At 41.8% G+C, this 24,626-nt stretch overlaps 2 protein-coding genes across 3 annotated transcripts in view; one reads left to right on the top strand and one right to left on the bottom strand.

Annotated features, from left to right (window-relative positions):
• Positions 1 to 126: 126 nt before the first annotated feature.
• mrpl41 (mitochondrial ribosomal protein L41) lies at positions 127 to 24,626 on the bottom strand. 2 transcript variants are annotated; one of them, XM_088995015.1, is made up of 2 exons: positions 24,606 to 24,626; positions 127 to 730 (listed from the first exon to the last, which is right to left on the bottom strand). In XM_088995015.1, exon 2 carries the CDS (start codon positions 695 to 697, stop codon positions 290 to 292), a length of 408 nt encoding a protein of 135 aa, XP_088851141.1. In that variant the 5' UTR covers positions 698 to 730; positions 24,606 to 24,626; the 3' UTR covers positions 127 to 289. The 2 variants fall into 2 exon arrangements, with proteins under 2 accessions (XP_088851141.1, XP_088851140.1); XM_088995014.1 differs by lacking the exon at positions 24,606 to 24,626 and adding an exon at positions 1,254 to 1,376.
• pnpla7b (patatin-like phospholipase domain containing 7b) overlaps positions 1,633 to 24,626 on the top strand; it is a 56,354-nt gene continuing 33,360 nt past the window's right edge. The window contains exons 1-9 of the mRNA XM_088995011.1: positions 1,633 to 1,670; positions 2,783 to 2,860; positions 6,773 to 6,846; positions 7,906 to 7,993; positions 9,856 to 9,935; positions 10,289 to 10,380; positions 19,485 to 19,625; positions 23,879 to 24,038; positions 24,135 to 24,215. Coding sequence (XP_088851137.1) covers positions 6,808 to 6,846; positions 7,906 to 7,993; positions 9,856 to 9,935; positions 10,289 to 10,380; positions 19,485 to 19,625; positions 23,879 to 24,038; positions 24,135 to 24,215 — 681 coding nt within the window. The 5' untranslated portion in view covers positions 1,633 to 1,670; positions 2,783 to 2,860; positions 6,773 to 6,807. The remainder of the gene's footprint in view (positions 1,671 to 2,782; positions 2,861 to 6,772; positions 6,847 to 7,905; positions 7,994 to 9,855; positions 9,936 to 10,288; positions 10,381 to 19,484; positions 19,626 to 23,878; positions 24,039 to 24,134; positions 24,216 to 24,626) is intronic.

Here is a 24,626-nt window from a genome sequence, read left to right as displayed (position 1 = left end):
AATGATTAAAATGTGTCTGTTACCTGTTGGTTGTAAACAGCGGCACACAAAATGGTAAATGGTGACAAAGTGTGATCAAATGCAGTAGGATCATGACACTTGTCGAGTAATTATTGTCCCAAACTGTTCAGTTCTGTTTGGTTTTATTCTACTTGAGGAGAGAAAGAGTGATGATAAAAGTATTGTGTCCAGCTTGCAACATGGTATTGCTACAAAGGTTCTGAGGCCATTGTCACCGGTGCATAATTCTTGCCTTGCAAATAGCTTGATCACAGATGTTAAGTTCATTTTAACGCACATAGTTCTTGGGATACAATTTGAACAACTTCCCCTCCTGTGTGGGTTCAAATCCATATTTCTCCAGTCGCTCTTTGTCATAAATCCCTTCATTAAAGTCTTTCTTGATCTGAGGAGCCACCACTTCAGCAAATAGGCTCTCTGCAGTCACTGGAGGCTCATTTTCTGATGGGCAGCGGTATGATACATAGGGTTTGAGTTTAAAGCCATCCAGAGCGGGTACCACAAACTCAGGAATCATGGCCTGTCTTGCCAGAAACTTTTTGCTGGGGAGATTCACTCCAGCTGGTCTTGAACCTCTGCCTTTATAGTGAGTCTTTGAACCCCGCTTACTGGTAAATTCCGACATTCTATCAGCTCCTCTTGTCAGGCCCCTTACCAGTGCAGACAAGACGCCCATTGTGCTCCAACTGGATATTCTTTTCTAGTAAACCTAAAAAAAAATGAACACAATAACCACTATAGGATGCAGCTTACAAGCAGTGTCTCACAAACCTTTGACTTAAGTCATCAATTTTACTCCCGAAAAATATAATGGTACATCGACAAAAAATATGGATACTAAATTATCTCAATTTAGCTTCCTCAAAACGAAATCTGCCTGAACGTTGATATAATTTTACAGAGCGTTCAACGTCTGACGCCACGATGCTAGCAGAGAAAAGTGAACTAAAACACATTTTTTATTTATAATCTATGGGAAATGTTCAATAAATTTCATCACTTTATCGGCCCCGGCGTTCTCCGACGACCACTGGAGTGTAGCGAGACGCAAAAACTAGTTGGGTTTGCCTCCTGTCTTTAGCTGGTTAGCTTGGTTTCGCAGAAATACTGGTTCCATTACTTGCTGGACATTTGCTCAAATATTGGATTACACAGTACAAATAGCGCCTCGCGATTGCATCTAAATACGGTAATCGTTTTAATCAAAGTATAAAACATTTGACTCATCTCACCTTGAACTGGGGATTTGGAAAAAAATTATGTGAACGGCATGTAAAACAAAACGTATGTCTATTGGCTGTAAAACAAGATTATGCTCCAATTAGAATCCGCGATACTGGTGCAGCAGCGTTTGTCTGTGTAAAACATAACGAACGTGAAAAGAACCATTACTCCCGCATCCACGTTAAAAAAATAATGCATATTATATAATGTTGAGCAAAAAAGGAAGAGAATTGATCATGAACAGTATAGCGACCACATAAAGGCACATTTACTTTCGTTTATTTTAATTCAGTTTCTGGCCAGTAAAAGACGGCCCTATTTCAATGTTTATTTTATTTTGGTGGGTAGTGCCGGATATCCCAATTGTTCTCACGAATCATATTTGATGTTTTTTTTTACACGGGCGTGCTTAAAAGCTGAAACCGGTACGTGAGAAAATAACGTATGCGTCTACCCAATGTTATTATTAATAGTGGACTTGTGTTTTTACCATTTCTCTTTTCCAATACTTTTGTGTTTGATTTTGTTGCATCTCACAGTGGCGGAATCCACAGAGTGAACTGACACATTGTATGCCTTGAAATTAACTTTTAACTTGAACAGTATTTTCGAGTATTTCTAAATTCATCAATGTCCCGTTTGTGTGCAACTCAAAACTTAACTTAATATTTGAAATGAGTTCAAGAAGTTGTTTGCAATACTGTATTTAGAAGACCACAGTGGGTACTGCAGCGCATTCGTCAGTTCAAAAGTTCACAACGGACTCTCTCCTGAGTACTGTACAGTATTTGTCCACAACCGAATTGGACATATAGTCACAAATGTTCGCTTTAAATGTTAAATCCCTCCCTGTTTTTGCTCTCCTGCCAACTGAAGGACACCAGCAAGCAGGTCACCGGTGATCACCATCTTTCGGCTGGGCAACAACAAACAGCATGCTCCTCACAGAGCAGGCTGAAAAATGTCCGACGGTTCAGCTGTTCTCATCTGGACCCTTTTGTTTTTCCCTATTTTGTGGCCTGCAAAACCAACACGAACACAAAACCAAACCGTGCTGGTCTGTGCTGTTTATTCTGGTCATTATTATTGTGACAATAGCAAGGTCATGACACGAAAAGTTACATAATCCCAATTCGGACATTTTGCCCTCCCCTCTTCTTCAATAAACCAATCAAATTAAATTTGGACTAAAATGCGAAAGGACTGTCCAAATCAAGTCTATCCAAACAACAGATAAGCAATGTTTGAAAATGCTGTTTTCCCTTTGACCAATTCAGAGTTGTTATATCCCGCACGACAGTCCAGTAGAGGGTGTCAGTGTCTCAGGAGTACAGTATGTTCACTCGTAGTGGGCTGATATAATGGTTGACGTATTTTTTTCCCCTTAGAATGGGTGATCTTTAGACCACATTGGATTGTTTACCTGACTTAAAACGATCACTGTATTTATGATGCTTCTTCTCACTTACAAAAAACAGTTACACGCTTTCAAATATTCATTCAATATCTTGATATTTCCCAATTGTATCACACTTAGGTGTTGCCTTGTACTGTTGTTTGAACTTCAATGAGACTTGGAAAAAACAACGAGGACGAGACTTGCAGTATATATCTGGTAGGTCTGTCAGTGCCGTGTTGCGAGCACAAAAAAGTACATTTACTTTCGATGAAAAGATTTCTTCAGACGTCATCTGTACTTCTTTGAAGGTGTCGGACGTTCGCTTCTTATCCAAGAAACTTTGTCAGCAAACTAAAGTCTTACTGGTAGTTCAGGCCCTATCCCTACTGTCCAGACATGGCTGCGGGACTCTGCGATGATAGGTCCCTGCTCTCAGGTGGGGGGAGCAGAGGACTACTCCCTGCCACTCCACTGATAGTTCCTATTGTGCTGACTAACGACTGTCCTGAATGCCCCACTTCCACCGGTATCACCTCATCAGTATTCCTAATTGTCATGATCTGGTTGGCGACCAACGGGGGGGCGCTGTCACCTGCACAGGTGCTGGTCGTTTAATCACTGACACTTAAAAGGACACCCGGCACGACCATCCGGTGTCGGTTCATTGTTTGCTGCTTGTTTGCTGCATGCATTGTGTATGTGTTTGTTTAACCTTGGAGGACTTTTACTTTTGGTCTTCTTTTGCTACTTTGTACTTTTTCCATTCAGATGATTTTGATGTTTTACAATTTGTTCCTGCTGACCTTTATTTTAATACAATTTGTCAAACAACCTCCTGCTCCCTCCTGCCTGCTTTTTGGGATCCGCACCCGCCATCACCACCTTGCAAACCGTGACACTAATCCTATTTTGCCTCAGTAGGCTGTTGTACGAACGATCAAAATTGAACCTCACCCCACCAAACCGGTTTAATGAAGGATTTAGTGGTTTTATGAAAATTGCTTCTTTTACTGCCCTTTCAAACCATCTATGTTCTTTTGCTAAGATTTTAACCTCATTGTTGTCAAATGTGTGGTTGCTAGCTTTTAGGTGCATATGTACTGCTGATTGAGGCCCACTAGTATTATCCCTGCGATGTTAATAAAGTCTTTTTTTTGAGAATTTGTTTAGTCTCCCCAATGTACTGCTCTTTACAATTTTCATTCTTACGTATTGAATAAACTACATTACTTTGTTTTTCGTTTGGCAGCCTATCTCTTGGATGCACTAATTTGTGCCTTATGAGGTGATACCGGTGGAAGTGGGGCATTCAGGCCAGTCGTTAGTCAGCACAATAGGAACTACAGTAAAGTCTCGTTATATCGATATCGGATACATCGATAGTCCCGGTTATATCGATACTATTTCTATGCACGCACGGAGAAAATTACATGCAAACAGGGTCGGATATATCGATAGTCCCGGTTATATCGATATTTTTTCGGACTCCCTTGAATATCGATATAACGAGACTTTACTGTATCAGTGGAGTGGCAGGGAGTAGTCCTGTGCTCCCCCCAACCTGAGAGCAGGGACCTATCATAGCAGAGTCCGGCACCGCCATGTCTGGATATATAGGGCCTAAACTACCAGTAAGACTTTAGTTTCTTGGATAAGAAGCGAAACGTCCGACACCTGCAAAGAAGTACAGATGACGGCTGATGAAACCTTTTCATTGATGGACCACTCCTGCACGACTGAGAGCTTACACAGACGTACATTTACTTTCATTTATTTTAATTCAGTTTCTGGCCAATTTAGCTCAAATATTGGCTTTCTTTGTGTTGCAAATGTACAAGCACATACATCCTGTAAATACACAGCCAGTGCCTTCCTTTCATCTGTTAAGTTTATATTTCAAGATTTTGTTACTTCATGAATTTATGATGAAACTATAACATTTCCATGGAAATTTAGAAAAGTACTGCTGACGATTACAGTCTGAAAGCCCCATTCGTAAAGGTTTTGTTGCAGATAAAAAAGAAAGACTTTCACTCGACTAATTACAAATGACTACGATATATAAATACAGTGATACCTCAGCTCACGAACTTAATTGGTTCACAGAAAGTTTGTGTAAGGCGAAAAGTTCGTCTGCCGAACATTTATTTCCCATAAAAACCAATTAAAAATGAAAAGAATCTGTTCCCAGGTCCCCATAAAACAATATTCAACTAAATAAGCCTTAAAGGACAACCGACGTCACTTTTTTGTTTTTTTTTGTTTTTGTTTTGTTTTTTTGTGTTTTTTGTTGTTGTTTTTTTGTTTGATTCAGAAGTCCCGCCCCCTTGTTCGTGACGTCACTATTGGTAACACACTGCCTTGCTCCAGAATCAAAACAATGGCTTCAGACAGTTCAGATTCAGAGAATATGCTTTCTTGTTCCACATCCAATGATGAATACGATTCACATAGTTCTGAAGAGGAAAGCATACATGTTTGCAATCGATTAAAGAATGTATTTGTCCCATTTTGAGGCAACATTGGGGGAAAATCTCTCACCCAAAAAAAGAGGCACAAAATGGCGACCTCCAGTGGCCACCTCTGTTTCCACAGGCTGATAAATTCCTTATATGGCGCTTGGACGCCCTCTTCTGGCCTTCTGGCGGCTTACATTGATATACATTGACGTGATGGAAGGACCGCTACAATGCGTCTTTTTTACGGTAAAGAGTGGTCGTTTAGTGACGTCACGTACGGACTCGTCACCAACTAAAAAACAAGACTTCCTGAATATTCAGCGCGAGTCTTAAAACGTAAAATATAGCTATATGCAGTGGAATCTTTGTCAAATACGCTCAGTCGAAGTCATTTGAAGCCATTTTACAAATTATGGACACAACTTGTCCAGAGACATCGGTTGTCCTTTAAAACTACACAAAATACAGTAAAGTCTCGTTATATCGATATTCAAGGGAGTCCGAAAAAATATCGATATAACCGGGACTATCGATATATCCGACCCTGTTTGCATGTAATTTTCTCCGTGCGTGCATAGAAATAGTATCGATATAACCGGGACTATCGATATATCCGATATCGATATAACGAGACTTTACTGTAGTATCGATATAGCCGGGACTATCGATATATCCGATATCGATATAACGAGACTTTACTGTAGTATCGATATAACTGGGACTATCGATATAACGAGACTTTACTGTATACCCTATTTTATGTATCATAAATTTGCTATTGTATTGTAATTAAAGAAATAAACTACTGGTTAATAAAGTCGTTTTATTTACCTTTGTGACGGTCATTGATATGGTTGCCTCTTAATGATATCGGAGTGAAGTTGCTGTGCTTTCTCGGCAATAATACCCTCACGCAGACTGTCCCCTGCTAGCTGCTTTTCGTAAATCCAAATCAACAGAAGTTTTTCAACCTCTTCTAATGCCTGAGACCATTGCTTAGACAAGACAGAAACACCCTTAGCCACACGTAGCAATGGTGGACTTAGCGTACTGCTACTGGGACACTAAGTCACACAAATGCACACCTCGTTCATGTTTTTTGATGATCGCCTACTTTTGCTTGACCGTAATTAGCCTGTGGTGGGGTTTTTTCAGTTCCATAATAGCAAAAGCACTCCACTCGATAACAAACCACGTCTGCACTCAAAGAAAGGAGGTGATGAAAACGAGTCCGCCAGCCAATGTGGCGCTGTGTGGTTCGGTTAATCCGCCGAAAACTACTAGTTTGTCTTCCAATATTATATTCACGCAAATTTAATGTTCGTAAAGCGAAACGTTTGTGAGCTAAAGCGTTCATAAGCTGAGGTGTCACTGTATATAAACTCAGACATTAACATGTCAAGAGTGTCAACAAAATGAGATGAAAATCTCATGTAATGGTTTTTATATCTAGAGAAATGTATCATATGGTCCTTTGACACTGACTCCTACTCATTTTCAGTAGGAGTTTTTTGGGTGTACTGTAGTTTCTGGGGAATTATGTTGCCATGCTAACATGCAATTCTGAAAAAAAAATCTCAATCAAGTCGAGTGAAGACATTTCTTTTGATAGTTATTTATGTGGATGCATTAGTGCTACAATTAATTTCTTGTGTGCTTTTTGTTTCAGAGCCTGGCTCATTTTGAAGTGAGCTCAATGCCAAGATGGACCAGATCATAGAGAAACGAATTGAAGCCAACATGGTAAACACTCAAAGAACATGTTGCAAGTGTTGTTCTCGTCTAGTTGGACTTTTTAGAAACGTCTCGGTTCCTGTCAGTCAATCCAACACTGTGCTTATTTTGGTGGAGAAGTAAAAATGTTTTTACATCTCATCTGCTTTCTGATTTTGGATTTTGGACATGCTCAAGTCAGGCAGTGATTGGTTGCAAATGCAGAGTTTAGAATAGTGGGCCCACATGATGACATTCAATAAAGCTTATTGTTTAGAAAATCTTTGAGTTAACTTCCCCTTTAAATTTTCATACATTGATGCATATCATAAACTGCCAGATCGTGTTCGTAGGCTGTATGGATGGAATATTCACATAATCGAGCGTATTTTCCGGTGTATAAGGTGCACTCAAAAGCCTTGATTTTCTTCAAAAAAATGACCTTGCGTCTTATACACAGGTGCGCCTTATATGTGAAGTCATATTGAGCTACAACAGGTCTCGCAACTACTGGCAGAAGCCGCGGACTTGTAGAAGAAGTAGTGTGTAACCTCAACCTCTACTGAAGCGCCTTATAATATGGTGTGCCTTATTTTGTATTTGGAAAACGTATATGTCGTTATAGTGTCATCGCCTATAGCAGCAGCTCTTTGCTCAGCGTGGCTGCATGCTAATACTGGTTAGCACAGTTATGGATTTATACCTTCCTGTCCTTAGGATACCAAACATGTGAACAATAGATACTGGCCAGCTATTTGGCTAGCTATCTAGATAGCAATATAGCTATCTGGCTAGCTATCTAGCTAGCTATTTATTAGCTATCTGGCTAGCTAGTTAGTTTTCTATCTATTTGAATTATGTAGTTCTGGGTTGAGTGAACGCTGGCGTGAACGCTGGCGTGTGTGGCTGCTGCTGCTCACCCACAGAAAAACTTATCCTGTGACTGTAAAGCGACCTTGAGAGTTTTGAAAGGTGCTTAAAAATGAAATTTATTATTATTAATTATTATTATTATTATTATTATTATTATTATTATTATTATTATTATATGGGTTTTTGATTATCTATTTGGAATGTGATTACTTCTAGTGGACGGCACTTCTCATTGGAGCTATGACTGTTGTTTCCCTTGTTGGAGGTGTCGTGTTCCTTCTCTACAGAAGATACAGGCTGTCAAGTCAGTACACTATACCTTGCCTCTTTTTTATTTGTTTGTTTCAATCATTGTCAATACAAAGCTCAGTATTTGAACATATTAGCATTCATTTACCAATGTAGATCTTTGTGGACAAATATTAGAATGATTGGATCGGATCGGATTAGACTTTATTAGTCTCAAAGTGGAGAAATTTGCATTTCACAGCAGCAAAGTGATGAAAGTAAGAGGAAAGGAAGAAGTAGAAAAACAAAATACAGGATCTTTTATAAAAGCAACAATGCTCGCGGCGCCATGTTGAAGTCAAAACAACAACAAAAATCAGAATAGCAAATAATGTGGCACAACTTAAAAGACACAGATAGTCATTCAATAATCATCTGAGATGAGATGGTGACTTCACAACAAAGTTTAATGTTAGTGTGGCCTACAACTTTTTGTTGCCTTAGGCATTAACACAGTACACAGTGATACCTCAGCTTATGAACTTAATCGGTTCCCAGAAAGTGTGTAAGGCGAAAAGTTTGTCTGCCAAACATTTATTTCCCATAAGAAACCATTAAAAATGAGAATAATCCATTCCCAGGTTACCATAAAACATACTTTTCAACTAAATAAGCCTTAAAACTACACAATATATATATATATATATATATATATATATATATATATATATATATATATATATATATATATATATATATATATATATATATATATATATATATATATATATATAAGGTATATTTTGTGTAGTTTTAAGGCTTATTTAGTTGAAAAGTATGTTTTATGGTAACCTGGGAATGGATTATTCTCTATTCTTATTATATCTCATCTCATTTTCCGTACCGCTTATTCCTCATTAGGGTCGCGGGGGTTGCTGGAGCCTATCTCAGCTGTCTTCGGGCACGAGGCGGGGGACACCCTGAATTGGTTGCCAGCCAATCGCAGGGCACACAGACATACAACAGTCACTCTCACACTCACACCTACGGACAATTTGGAGTGGTCAATCTGCCTGCCATGCATGTTTTTGGAGTGTGGGAGGAAACCGGAGGACCCGGAGAAAACCCACGCGGGTCCGGGAAGAACATGCAAACTCCACACAGGGAGGCCGGACCGGGACGCGAACCGGCGACCTCTGCACTGTGAAGCCGGTGTGCTAACCACTCGACTACCGGGCCGCCCATATATATATATATATATATATATATATATATATATATATATACAGTGATGTCACGAGAGGCTGTGTCAAGGGAGCCCGAAAAAATACATCACCCCTAAGATATATCCACCCTGCGTGCATAGAAATTATCGATATGCGGGACTATCGATATATCCGATATCGATATAACGAGACTTTACTGTATATATATATATATATATATATATATATACTATATATATATATATATATATATATATATATATATATATATATATATATATATATATATATATATATATATATATGTGTTTTGGGATGTGGAATCCCATCGTGTAGCGTGTGATTATAGCACAAATATCAGGACCAACGGATGACAGAATACAAAACAATTGTGAAAGTCTGAAGAAGGATTTCTTTTGGTTGTGTGAAATTCATCCTGTCTACTTGATATCTAATTTACAACTGATTATTTTCTTGCAGACAATGTTTTTTAGGTGTTCAATTACCTGACATGTTTCGGCGTATACTTCCGCCTTCGTCAGGAGCAGTATCCTGCAGGGACGAGCACCCTGCTGTCCGCTCGTCCCTTCAGGATACTGCTCCTGACAAAGGCGGAAGTATACACCAAAACATGTCAGGTTATTGAACACCTAAAAAACACTGTCTGTAAGAAAATAATCTGTTGTAAATAAGGATTTCTTTTGTGTTTCAGAGGAGGAGACAGGTGTACCACATTATCGTTTTCGAAAAAGGGACAAGGTTATGTTCTACGGCCGAAAGATAATGAGAAAGGTGAGTATATTTATGGATGCCTTTTTCTGTACACACTCTTATTGATATGGAGTTACAAGTTCACAGTTCTATTTCTTAATGTTTTTGTGCTAAATCAACCGTGTACATACTATATGTGTGTGTGTGTGTGTGTGTGTGTGTGTGTGTGTGTGTGTGTGTGTGTGTGTGTGTGTGTGTGTGTGTGTGTGTGTGTGTGTGTGTGTGTGCGTGTGTGTGTGTGTGTGTGTGTGTGTGTGTGTGTGTGTGTGTGTGTGTGTGTGTGTGTGTGTGTATGCGTGTGTGCGTTTGTACGATTGTGTTTATATGTATACACACCCGCGGAATACATTTTTCTATTTTCATGGCTTTTAAAGGTCCAGACATTGTCCTCCCCCACGCCCTCCTCCAGCTCCGCTTCCCGGCAGAGAGTCCGGAAAAGGACTAAAGTTATGTCTATAGCGCGCAAGTAAGTCACATGTTGATGGTGTTTTCTTTTTTTTCTTTCTGGTGAAGTCACTTTATTTGCAACTCACAGAACACACACAAAAGAACTCCACAAATTAACATGTATGAATGGTGCATTGGATGTTTGAATTTGAAGTGTTCGAAGGAAGAAGAAAACTTTTATTGGAAGTTTTTGCAGTCTTTTCCAAAGAAAAGCGTCCATAGAAGTATATATTTGTTCATAAGTAAAACGCTCCAGTAGTCGTAAAGTAAATTCACACCTACTGTAGTATGACGACATATATCCTTGGGTCTTCAGTAAGCCATTACTTTTTGGTATGCATCGCGTACACTGGGAAGAGGGATTTCCTCCCCGCCAACATACTCTACACAGCCAATCGTAAGCGAGCTTGGCGCCTCCTCCTCAGATGATCAACTGGTAAGAGAGGTTTCCTCCCCGCCCACGTACTCTACGCAGCCAATCATGAGCGAGCTCAGCGGATCGGGGTCTGAACTCGTCGGCAACACTGACTCATTGGTCAGCCTTGGTGTCCATCGTGTAAACATCCAGCCTTTGAAACCTCGAATGCAGGGGTGGGCAAACTTTTTGACTCGCGGGCCGCATTGGGTTCTAAGATTTGACAGAGGGGCCGGGCCAGGAGCATTTGAAGGGAGTGTTTGGGCCGGAAATACTAAACCTAAAGCATTAAAGGACAACCGACGCCACCGGACAAGTTATGTCCATAATTTGTAAAATCACTTCAAATGACTTCGACTGAGCATATTTTACAAGGATTCCACAGCATATTGCTATAGTTTACATTTTAAGACTTGCGGTGAATATTTATGAAGTCTTGTTTTCAAGTTGATGACGATCCCCATGTGATGTCACGTTTGGACCGCCCCTGACCGAGAAAGCGACACACAATGCATTTTGCGGTACTTTGTTTCGTCTGAAAACTTCGTGTTGATCCGTGTTGATGGCGAAATTAGAAGGAAAACACATAACGTGATGGTGAATCGTTGTGTGTTGCACCAAGACAACTATTTGATATTCGCTGACACAAATTCCCAGCTGACAAATCAGCCCATTTCCAACGAAGCTTGGTCGCCATCTTCTGCATTTTCTGGGTGCTACATTGCTGTCATTGACGGCTCGAATTGACATGGGAGGACTCCTTGAATCAATTGCAAACATTTATGCTTTTGTCTTCAGAACTACAGTAAAGTCTCATTATATCGATATTCTCGGGAGTCGGAAAAAATATATATATATATATATATATATATATATAACCGGACTATCGATATATCCGATCCTGCGGCATGTAAATTTTCTCCTTGCGTTCATAGAAATAGTATCGTAATAAGCAGTACTATTGATATAACTGATATCGATATGACGAGACTTTACTGTATTTGAATCATATTCATAACTGGACGAGTACAGAGAAAGCATCTTCTCCGAATCTGAAGCCATTGTTTTGATTCTTGAGCAAGGCAAGACGTCTTGGCGTGACATCACGAACAAGGGGAAAACTGGCCATTTCCGGATTGATTTTGAAGTCATTTTTATTGGTGTTTTTCATTTAACTAAAAATATCAGCCTGCCTGTTTTGGGTATTTTAGATGCTATAAAACGTTTTTCTGTTGACAGTGGGAAGCAAAAAAAATGGTGCCGGTTGTCCTTTAAATGTAGTGTGTACAAACCTCATAGCACAGTAAGTACACTACAACCCAATTTATTAACTGTCTTTCAAATGTGAAAAATATCCCTGATCAGTTAATAAATTTGTCTCAAGGAATATGCAAGATATGGCGTTTACATACTATTTCGCAGATACTTGGAGGAGGAAATGGAAATAGATTAAAATAACATATGCACTGTGATTTACCGTGCGCTGTACAAACTCTCCACTGACGCCCTCGCCTTCACGCCCAAACAATACATGTGTACCGTCGCCGAGCACACAGACACAAGCTACCTGCAGTTGAAATTTGCATACTCGGCACGGCAGCCAATCAGAAGCCTGCTTCTTTCCTCCGGACTTTCGCAAGCGGTCTAAGGTCGTGCATTTGCATATCATTTTCCAAAATAGATGCACAGAACCTCAGCCCAGAAGAAAGATTCAAAAGAAGCTAACAACATATGTGACGCTACAAAACGTAAATTTACATTAAACCGTGACTGTAAACTGTACGTGAGACTTATGAAAGGGGCTTAGTGGCTTGTAGCAAGCAATGCAAATGTTGCATTGTGCGCCACGATGACAAATGACTACTGCAGCAAAATCTACACTGTAGATTTGTCGTACATTATACTCTTTCATAACTGCCACAGTTTCAGTGCAGATCAAACAGACACACTTCCCCTTGAATTCTTTGAAGAAATATTCACTCTCCCACTGTTTCTGCAATTTTCTGCACTCACTTTCTACCTTGTAACAGGTAAATTTCTTCTGGGATTGACCTTTTTGGTGGAGCAACTGCCTTGATCAACAGTGGCTCCCCCTGGTTAAAATTTAGAAGTGCGGGCAAAATCTGAAGTGCGGGCCATACTCCATTCTGTTTATAAAATTTCTTGCGGGCCAATTAAAAATGGACCGCGGGCCGTAGTTTTTGACACCCCTGCTCTAATGTGTCAGGGTGCGTGCGTCTGCGTGAAGCATAGTATGCAGCCAATCGCATGCGAGCTCGGCCAAAAAATGCGCACAATACAAAATCTAATTTACAGCATCTCTGTCCAATCATTTTTCGACATACAGTACCCACAAAAATGCAAAATATTTGCATGTACCGTTTTATATATATGTATAAGCCGGCGTGCTTCCCACGCGACTACCGGGCGTGGGAACGACTATGGGGGCGTGGGAACGGATTATTCTCATTTTAATGGTTTCCTATGGGAAATTAATTTTGGGGATACACACCTTTCGCCTTACACACTGTCTGGGAACCAATTAAGTTCGTAAGCCAAGGTCTCACTGCATAAATATATATATATATCTGCCTGCCGTGCATGTTTTTGGAGTGTGAGAGGAAACCGGAGGACCTGGAGAAAAACCACGCGGGCCCGGGGAGAACATGCAAACTCCACACATTTATATGTTATCTATATTTTGCCTAGCTTGATAGGCTGGACGGATCGCCCCCGCCCACCGACTCGCTCCACCCCTTTTTGGTTTCTTTTGTCGCGTTATTCCGGGTACGTGGAAACATCGGACCCGCGCCTTTTGTTGTAATAAAATCTCTGCCAGCACCAACGGGACTCGAAGTGGATGCAGATGATATCAAGGAGCTCGTTGCTGACCATAATGCGGTTCTCAACGCTCAACACATCATCATCAATAATTTCTTACAGTGCAGTGTATTTCTTTCATTACAATACGATAGCATATTTATTATATATAGAATAAGGTATATTGTGTGTAGTTTTAAGGGTTATTTAGTTGAAAATTATATTTTATGGAGACCTGGGAACAGATTATTCTCATTTTAATGGTTTCCTATGGGAGATTAATTTTTGGGATACACTTCGCCTTTCACACTCTGTCAGGGAACCAATTAAATTCGTAAGCCAAGGCCCCCCCCCCAAAAGTACAGTAAAGTCTCGTTATAGCGATATAGTTTATATTGATAATACTGCTTATTACGAAACTATTTTCATTTCCCGTGCACATTTCTAGTCTTTTTATGTATAATTAGTTCCGTTTAGTACGATTCATGATTTTTACGATAATCCGGTTACTACGGTGCTCTTTTTCATCTCCCGCCGGCCATTTTGCTATGTTTATATCGATACACGCCATCGGTCGCGCCATTGGTCGACTTGGTTACGTGAGTTTGTTACGTGACCAGCTCCCGTGTAGCACAGCCATTTTCATTTTCAGACGCTAGCTCGTGTGTAGCAGACGAGATTGAAGTGTTTGTGTTAAAAGGTAAAAATGGGAAGCAGAAGATTGATGACTTTTTTAAATTGCATACATAATACAGTAAGATGTAAGCATTGCAGTTTCCCTGTTGTGTTATGTACATGCCCACTGTACTGTATATGAATGCAATTGTTTTTTGCAATGTTTCTTGTTTTGTCCATACTGTGTATTAAAGGACAACCAATGTCACTTTTTATTCAAATGCAAAACACCAATAAAAATGGCTTCACGCCAAGACGTCTTGCATTGCTTGTGAATCCAAACAATGGCTTCAGATTCGGATAATATGCTTTCTTGTTACACATCCAGTTATGATAATGATTCAAATACACTGTAGTTGTGAAGAGGAAAGCATGTTTGCAACATGTTTGCTTTTGTTAAAGTTCGGCGCAGGACGGATATATCGACAACGGTTATAATTAATCCCGAGAATATCGGCTTTAAACAAGTCGGAAAAAATATGTATGACTATCGATATATCCGATCCTGCGGGCATGTAATTTTCTCCTTGAGTTCATAGAAATAGTACGTAATAAGCAGTACTATATCAAGACTTTACTGTATATACAGTAAAGTCTCGTTATATCGATATTCTCGGGAGTTGGAAAAAATGTTGATAACCGGACTATCCGATCCTGCGCCGAACTGCATTAACAAAAGCCGCCAAAAGAGGGCAGCCAAGCGCCATATAAGAAACGGAGCTGGCCATGAGCTCCCATTTTGTGCCCCTTTTTTTTTGGGTGACAGATGTTCCCCCAATGTTTCCTCAAAATGGCACATATAATTCTTTACTGATTGCAAACATGTATGCTTTCATCTTCAGAACTACAGTGTATCATATTCAGTGTACAGTGTATCATATTCATAACTGGATGTGTAACAAGAAAGCATATTATCCGAATCTGAAGCCATTGTTTGGATTCACAAGCAATGCAAGACGTCTTGGCGTGAAGTCATTTTTATTGGTGTTTTGCATTTGAATAAAAAGTGACATCGGTTGTCCTTTAATACACAGTATAGGTTGTTAATAATTTTCAAAATCATCACGCTTCAGCAGACAAAACAAGAAACATTGTTGCAAAAAACGATTGCATTCATATACAGTACAGTGGGCATGTACATAACACAACAGGGAAACTGCAACGCTTACATCTTACTGTATTATGTATACAATTTAAAAAAGTCATCAATCTTCTTCTGCTTCCCATTTTTACCTTTTAACACAAACACTTCAATCTTGTCTGCTACACACGAGCGAGCGTCTGAAAATGAAAATGGCTTTGCTCCACGGGTGCTGGTCACGTAACCAAGTCACGTGACCAAGTCGACCAATGGCGCGACCGATGGCGTGTCACGTAACCAAGACACGTGACCAAGTCGACCAATGGCACGACCGATGGCGTGTCACGTGACCAAGACACGTGACCAAGTCGACCAATGGCGCGACCGATGTATTGATATAAACAGCAAAATGGCCGGCGGGGGATGAAAAGGAGCACCGTAATAACCGGATTATCGTAATAACCGGGTATCGTACTAAACGGTACTAATTATACATAAAAAGACTAGAAATGTGCAAGGGAAATGAAAATAGTATCGTAATAAGCGGTACTATCGATATAACCGATATCGATATAACGAGACTTTACTGTATCTTCTTCTTTTCCTCTCGGCTTTTCCCCTCAGGGGTCACCACAGTGAATCAATGTCCTCCATCTATCCCGGTTTTGTGCATCCTCTTCTCTCACACCAGCCACCTTCATGTCCTCTCTGACCACATCCATAAACTTCCTCTTCGGTCTTCCTCTCGGTCTCCTGCCTGGCAGTTCAAGGCTCAGCATTCTTCTCCCGATATAGTCACTGTCTCTCCTCTGGACATGTCCAAACCATCTCAGTCTGGCCTCTCTGACTTTCTCTCCAAAGCCTCTAATATGAGTTGTCCCTCGAATGTACTCATTCCTGATCTTATCCAACCTGGTCACTCCCAAAGAAAACCTCAACATCTTCAGCTCCGCTACCTCCACCTCTGCTTCCTGTCTTTTCTTCAGTGGCACTGTTTCCAGTCCAAACATCATGGCTGGTCTCACCACTGTTTTATACACTTTTCCTTTCATCCTAGTGGAAACCCTCCTATCACACATCACACTCTCCATTGCTCTGGACAGTTGACCCCAAGTACTTAAAATCCTCCACCTTCTTTATCTCTTCTCCCTGTAGCATCACTCTTGCACTTGGATCCCTCTCATTCACACACATATATTCCGTGTTGCTGCGACTGATCTTCATTCCTCTCATTTCCAGGGCATATCTCCACATCTCTAGTTTCTCCGCCACCTGTTCCCTGTTCTCGCTACAGATCACAATGTCATCTGCAAACATCATGGTCCAAGGAGATTCTTGTCTAACATCGTCTGTCAACCTGTCCATCACCATAGCAAACAAGAAGGGGCTCAGAGCTGATCCCTGGTGGAGTCCCACCTCCACCTTGAATTCCTTAGTCATACCGACAGCACACCTCACAACTGTCTTACAGTCATGATACATGTCTTGACATACTTTTCCGTAACTCCAGACCTCCTCATGCAATGCCACAGCTCTTCTCTGAGCACCCTGTCATACGCTTTCTCCAGATCTACAAAGACACAATGCAATTCCTTCTGAACTTCTCTGTACTTCTCGATCAGCATTTTTAAAGCAAACACTGCATCTGTCGTACTCTTTTTGGGCATGAAGCCATACTGCTGCTCACAAATGTTCACTTCTGCTCTTAGTCTTGCTTCAACTACTCTTTCCCAAAGTTTCATTGTATGGCTCATCAACTTTATTCCTCTGTAGTTAGTACAACTCTGCACACTCTTTGTTCTTAAAAATGGGCACGAGTACACTTTGTCTCCATTCTTCAGGCATCTGTTCACCATCTAAGATCTTGTTGAATAACCCAGTCAGAAACACCACCGCCACCTCTCCAAGACACTTCCATACCTCGATTGGTAAATCATCAGGCCTGAGTGCCTTTCCCCCCTTCATCCTCTTCAGCACCCTCCTCACTTCATCCTTGCTAATGTTTGATACCTCTTGGTCCACAACAGTCACATCTTCTACTCGTTGTTCCTTCTCATTTTCCTCATTCATCAATTCTTCAAAGTACTCTTTCCATCTTGCCATCACAATACTGGCACCCGTTAATACATTGCCATCTCTATCCTTAATCACCCGAACCTGCTGCAGGTCCTTACCATCTTTGTCTCTCTGTCTCGCCAGCCTGTAAAGATCAGTCTCACCTTCCTTGCTGTCCAGCCGAGCATACAAGTCACCATAGGCCTCTTGTTTGGCCTTTGCCACCTTTACTTTAACCGTGCGCTGCATCTCCTTGTACTGCTGTCTACTCTCGTCCGTCCTCTCACTGTCCCACTTCTTCTTTGCTAACCTCTTTCTCTATATACACTCCTGCACCTCCCCATTTCACCACCAAGTCTCCTTATCTACCTTTGTTCCTCTCGATACACCAAGTACTTTCCGACCTGTGTCTCTGATTATGTTCGCTGTAGTTTGCCAGTCACCTGGAAGGACCTCTTGCCCACCCAGTGCTTGTCTTACCTCCTTCCTAAATGTCATGCAACACTCTTCCTTTTTCAACTTCCACCATTTTGTCCTCAGTTCAGCCTATGCTTTCTTCATCTTCCTCACTGCCAGCGTCACACCACCAACCTATGCTGTCTGGCTACACGCTCACCAACCACTACTTTGCAGTCACTGATTTCCTTTAGATGGCGCCGTTGACACAAAATGTAGTCTACCTGTGTATTTATTGAAGTCTCCACCAATTACAACCATCTAACTTCTCGGGATGTTCTGTATGACTTCATCAAAGTCCAACCAAAATTTCTCCTTCTCCGCCAGCTCACATCCTACTTGTGGGGCATACCCACTAACAACATTGAACATCACACCTTCAATTTCTAGCTTCAGACTCATCATTCTGATACTCTTTTTACTTCTAAGACATTCCTAACAAACTCCTCTTTTAAGATAAGCCCAACTCTTTCACTTTCTGTCTTCACCATGATAGAACAACTTAAACCCTGGCCTTAAGCTTCTAGCCTTGCTCTCTTTCCACCTGGTCTCCTAGACACACACTATGCCTACCTTCTCTGCATCATGTCAACCAGCTCTCGACCTTTACCTGTCATTGTTCCTACATTCAAAGTTCCTACTCTTAGTTCTATACTCTTGGCGTTCCATTTATCTCTTTTTCTCCGGGCACACCTCCCTCCTCTCCTTCTTCGACCAACAGTAGTCTATTTTCCACTGGCACCCTGAAGGTCAACAGTACCAATGGCGGCCGTTGTTGATCCGGTATGGGATTCAGAGGTTTGATTCGCATATTTGTTTTGGCAATTTTTTTTACGTAGGATGCCCTTCCTGACAGAACCCTCTGTATTTATCTGTGACTTCACTAGCCATGAACCTCACCGCACGTCACTGATATATATATACTGATATCACATTCCGTGTATATATATATATATATATATATATATATATATATATATATATATATATATATATATATATATATATATATATATATATATATATATATATATATATACACACAGTAAAGTCTCGTTATATCGATATCGGATATATCGATAGTCCCGGTTATATCGATGCTATTTCTATGCACGCACGGAGAAAATTACATGTAAACAGGGTCGGATATATCGACAGTCCCGGTTATATCGATATTTTTTCGGACTCCCTTGAATATCGATATAACGAGACTTTACTGTATATATATATATATATATATATATATATATATATATATATATATATATATATATATATATATATATATATATATATATATATATATATATATATATACGGACATACGGTCAGAAAGACAAACAGACATATATTTCCCATTGAAGGGTTAAGCCGAAAGGAAAAGAAGTACATGTATTTGGTTAGTTAAGGAGACAGCACTGTGTGTGATGTGTGTGTGTGCGTGTATGTGCGTGTGTGTGTGCGTGTGTGTACGTGTGTGTGTGTGTGTGTGTGTGTGTGTGTGTGCGTGCGCGTGAGTGGATGTGTGTTTGTGTGTGTGCGTGTGAGTGCATGTGTGTTTCGTGGATGCGCTTGGTTGTAAACACACATACTTGTCCATACAAATGCATAAATGTTTTAGGATCCTCCGGATACGTAAGGATCCCCCCTCCTTGCAGCCCAAGGAACCCCCTCCCAGTTTGCTGGAGGCAGACTTGACAGAATTTGATGTGCAGAACTCCCACCTACCATCCGAAGTGCTTTACATGCTTAAAAATGTCAGGTAATACACTAATGTTTAGTCCGCTTGTATAAAACAATTCCAAAAGAGTTACTAAGTATTCTAAACTCCAAAATAAAAAACACATTGACAATCAAACAGTCAAGTCAAACAGGAGACAAATAAAAAAATTATGAAATATATGCGCCCAATAGATGTGTAAAGACTACTCTCTCTCTCTCTCTCTCTCTCTCTCTCTCTCTCTCTCTCTCTCTCTCTCTCTCTATATATATATATATATATATATATATATATATATATATATATATATATATATATATATATATATATATTAAGCGGCTGGATAGCTCAGCTGATAAGGCAGCAGTTTGGCATACGGGAGACGAGGGTTCGTCGAAACCCGCTTGGGGCAGAGACAATGAGCACAAAACATCATCCAGCGTGGGTCCTTGGGCAAGACCCTTCACACTAATGCCTACCTCATACAATGATGAGAGACAATAAATTGAATGACATGCCGGCTCAGACGTCGCCCGTCAGGTGCTGGGGAACCAGAGCACCCTGATGAAAAATGGGCTACTGGAACAAAGCGGAGATGGACGAGATGCGATATCATGGCTCTGTTGGTATGCTACTACTCAAGCAACCCTAGTCAGAGGGGTTACATGCGGAGAATGGGGGCTGGATTACTTCGAAAGCCACAGTCACGGTTGAGCACGAAACAACTAGTAGCTCAGTATTCCAATATCCACAAACGGCAATTGCTATCACAACTTGAGATTGATGAGGTACAACACAAATTCCGAGATGAAGGGCCCCAGGCTGCCACATCAGAGGAAAAGGTCAGACCAGAGATTGGGAGGCAAGCCCCAATGAATGATGAGATTGGGAAGCCTGCCCCAATGAATGAAATGCTGAGCGAAGCAGCAACTGACCTGAGAAATAAGATCATGGCAAGAATGAAAACTGGGCAACCAAGAAACCGATTACAACGGCTATGTGAAGTACCACCTGAAAGTCTCATGGACACTGTGAATGCAGCACTGAGAGCGATCCCGACCGGAACGATCACGGAAACCAATGAGCTGTTATACGCTTCAGCATCAGTGATCTTAGAGATGCTTGGCTACAAGAGCAACTGTGAGAGCCACGAGATTCGTTACCCACCATGGAAAATACGGTTGGAGGCTAAGATCAAGGCGGCTCGGAAAGATGTGAGTCAGTTGACGGAGACCCAGAGAGGTGTGAATAAAATGCCAATACCCAAGAGGTACATGCAGATAACCATACCTGAAGCACTCGAAACTGCCAAACAAAGGCTCCAGGCCTTGTCCAGTCGCCTAAAGAGGTACACGAAAGAGAATGAGTCCAGAAGAATAAACAGGCTGTTCGCAACACAACCTGCGAAAGTGTACGTTCAGTGGCAGGGTTCTAACAGCAGAGCAGACCCTCCAAGGCTGGAAACTGAAAGATACTGGAAAAGCATATGGGAGAAGGAGGTCACACATAACAGCAGTGCACAATGGCTGGTGACTCTGAAAGAGGAGCACAGCAACCTCCCTGAACAGAACCCAGTTACCATCACAGCGGCAGACATACAAGAAAGAGTCTCAGGTATGAAAAACTGGACGGTACCAGGCCCGGATATGGTCCGCACCTACTGGCTAAAGAAACTCACAGCACTCCACGAGCGCCTAGCAGCACAAATGAATCAGTTGCTGATGGATGGGACTCACCCAGGGTGGCTAACCAAAGGGCGAACAATCCTGATCATGAAGGATTCCTCAAAGGGTGCAGTTCCTTCCAACTATCGGCCAATAACCTGTCTCTCCACAACATGGAAGCTCATGTCAGGCATTATTAAGTTGAAATTAAGATAAGTGGACACATGGATCAATACATAAGCAAAGAAAGAGTATTGGTAGAGATACTAGAGGTGCCAAACGTCAGCTGCTGGTTAACAGCACAGTCGCACAAAACCTCAGGTCCCGACATACCAACCTGTGCACAGCCTGAATTGATTACAAGAAAGCATATGACTCGGATCACATGGATCACTGAATGCTCTGAGTTGTATAAGGTCAACAGGACCCTGAGAGCCTTCGTTGCAAACTCGATGAGGATGTGGAAAACCACACTTGAAGCCAATGGCAAGCCACTAACGCAAGTGTCCATCAAATATGGCATATACCAAGGTGATGCACTCTCCCCACTGCTGTTCTGCATAGGACTGAACCCCCTCAGCCAAATAATCGCCAAGACAGGCTATGGATACCGCCTCAGAAATGGAGCTACAATCAGTCACCTCCTCCACATGGATGACATAAAGCTGTATGCTAAGAGCGAAAGGGACATAGACTCCCTGATCCAGACGACCAGGATCTACAGCAGTGACATCGGGATGTCATTCGGGCTGGAGAAATGTAGTCGGATGGTGACCAAGAGGGGCAAGGTAGTCCACACTGAAGGGGTCTCACTCCCTGAAGGAACAACAGCAGACATTGAAAACAGCTACAAGTACCTCGGTATACCACAGGCCAATGGCAACCTCGAACTCGCAAAAAGGAAAGCGGCTACGACCAAATACCTCCAGCGGGTGAGGCAAGTCCTGAGAAGCCAGCTCAATGGCAAGAACAAGACCCAGGCAATAAACAGCTATGCCCTGCCAGTGATCAGATACCCTGCAGGAATAATAAGGTGGCCAAGGGAAGAGATTCAGACCACGGATGTTAAGACCCGAAAACTCCTCACCATGCACGGAGTGTTCCATCCCAAGTCCAGCACCCTGAGACTGTACACAAGCCGTAAGGAAGGAGGCCGCGGACTAGTGAGTGTGAGAGCCACTGTCCAGGATGAAACATCCAAGCTCAATGAATACATCAAAGAGAAGGCTCCAAAGGATGATGTACTCAGAGAATGTCTCAGACAATGGGAAACAGAGGATGAGGTGCTGGAAGAGGGACATTCATGGGAGGAAAAGCCCCTACACGGGATGTACCACCGAACCATAACTGAAGTGGCTGATCTCAAGAAGTCCTATCAGTGGCTAGAGAGGGCTGGCCTAAAGGACAGCACAGAGGCACTCATCCTGGCTACTCAAGAGCAGGCCCTGAACACCAGAGCCATCGAGGCACGGATATACCACACCAGGCAAGACCCAAGGTGTAGGTTGTGCAAAGAGGCACCTGAGACAATCCAACACATAACTGCAGGATGTAAGATGCTGGCAGGGAAAGCCTACATGGAGCGCCATAACCAGGTGGCTGGTATAGTCTACCGAAACATCTGTGCGGAGTATGTACTGTAAACCCCAGCTTCAAAATGGGAAACACCCCCCAAGGTAGTAGAGAATGACCGAGCAAAGATCCTGTGGGACTTCCAGATACAGACAAACAAGATGGTAATGGCCAACCAACCAGATATCGTGGTCATAGATAAAGGGCAAAGGAAAGCCGTTGTCATGGATGTAGCGATCCTGAGTGATGGAAACATCAGAAAGAAGGAACATGAGAGAATCGAGAAATACCAGGGCTCAGAGAGGAGCTGGAGAGTGCCTGGAAGGTAAAGGTGACAGTCGTGCCTGTGGTGGTCAGAGCACTCAGGGCAGTGACCCCCAAACTAGACGAGTGGTTGCAACAGATCCTGGGAACAACATCAGATATCTCGGTCCAGAAAAGCGCACTGCTAGGAACAGCACGGATACTACGCAGAACCCTCAAGCTTCCTGGCCTCTGGTAGAGGACCCGAGCTAAAATGGGGGACAGACACCACCCATGGTGGGTGAGACGAGGATATTATTATTGTTATAAATAGTTTGCCCCTCCCGTGCCCTACACCCTGAACTGTGTGCCAAATAGCAGGGCACTCATTTACCCGAAGAACAATTTATATGTCCAGTCAAACCTACCATGCATGTTTTAAAAAATGGGAGGAAACCGAAGTACTCAAAAATAAACCTATGCGGACACAGGGAGAATTGAACCAATGACCTCTGAACTGTGAGGCGTACATTTTAACCAGTTCTCTCTCTCTCTCTCTCTCTCTCTCTCTCTCTCTCTCTCTCTCTCTCTCTCTCTCTCTCTCTCTCTCTCTCTCTCTCTCTCTCTCTCTCTCTCTCTCTCTCTCTCTCTCTCTCTCTCTCTCTCTCTCTCTCTCTCTCTCTCTCTCTCTCTCTCTCTCTCTCTCTCTCTCTCTCTCTCTCTCTCTCTCTCTCTCTCTCTCTCTCGCTCACACATACTCTAATATAACGACTGCATATAATGAGCATCAGAGGAGTTAATACACATTTTCTTCAGAGTTCTTGGCCACTTTGAGAAACCACTCTTCCTTGAGCTATGCCGCCACATGGTCCTGATTCAGCTGCACCAGGGAGAGGCTCTATTCCGCCCAGGTGATACAGATGACAGTATATATGTTGTCCAAGATGGCCGCCTGGAGCTGTGCATCCGCGACAGTGTAAGACCACAGGAGAGTCAATTATTTTGTTTGTTTGGCCCATAACTGTTTTTGTTCAATGTGATATGACATTATAATTGTGTGCTTTTGCTGCAGGACGGTACAGATGCTGTGGTGAAGGAGGTTTTACAAGGCGACAGTGTCCACAGTTTGCTAAGTATCTTAGATATTATCACTGTAAGTCTCAGTCCAGCTGTGTCTACCTTGCTGTATTTTATCAAAAATGTAACATAATCTTACTCGCTTTTGATATTATTCAGCAGAATTTATTTTGCGGATCGAATCTAACACTGGTTCACAAAGCTTGAGACAATTGGACTGTTCTTATTTGTTGAAATTGGACTGTTCTTATTTGTTGAAAGAGCCTCCTTAAGGGGACACACCCACACAGTCATAAACAGTTTGGGTGCAACAACTCACAAAATGCACAGTTCGGTTTAATTTGATACAAACGTGTCATAAAATCCATACCTGACACTTGGCATCAGACTAACCTATTTGACAATGCAAAGCGCAAAGATCAATATTTTACTTATTTGCCCACAAAATGTGAAGTGGCACACTTACAATGATTTGGTGGTCTTTTTC

This window comes from Hippocampus bargibanti, linkage group LG04 (genome assembly GCF_051943395.1).
Source record: "Hippocampus bargibanti isolate YZ-2025 linkage group LG04, ASM5194339v1, whole genome shotgun sequence".
Lineage (NCBI taxonomy): Eukaryota > Metazoa > Chordata > Actinopteri > Syngnathiformes > Syngnathidae > Hippocampus > Hippocampus bargibanti.
The sequence above is the reverse complement of the archived record's forward strand: the minus strand, read 5'-3'. Positions and strand labels throughout refer to the sequence as shown.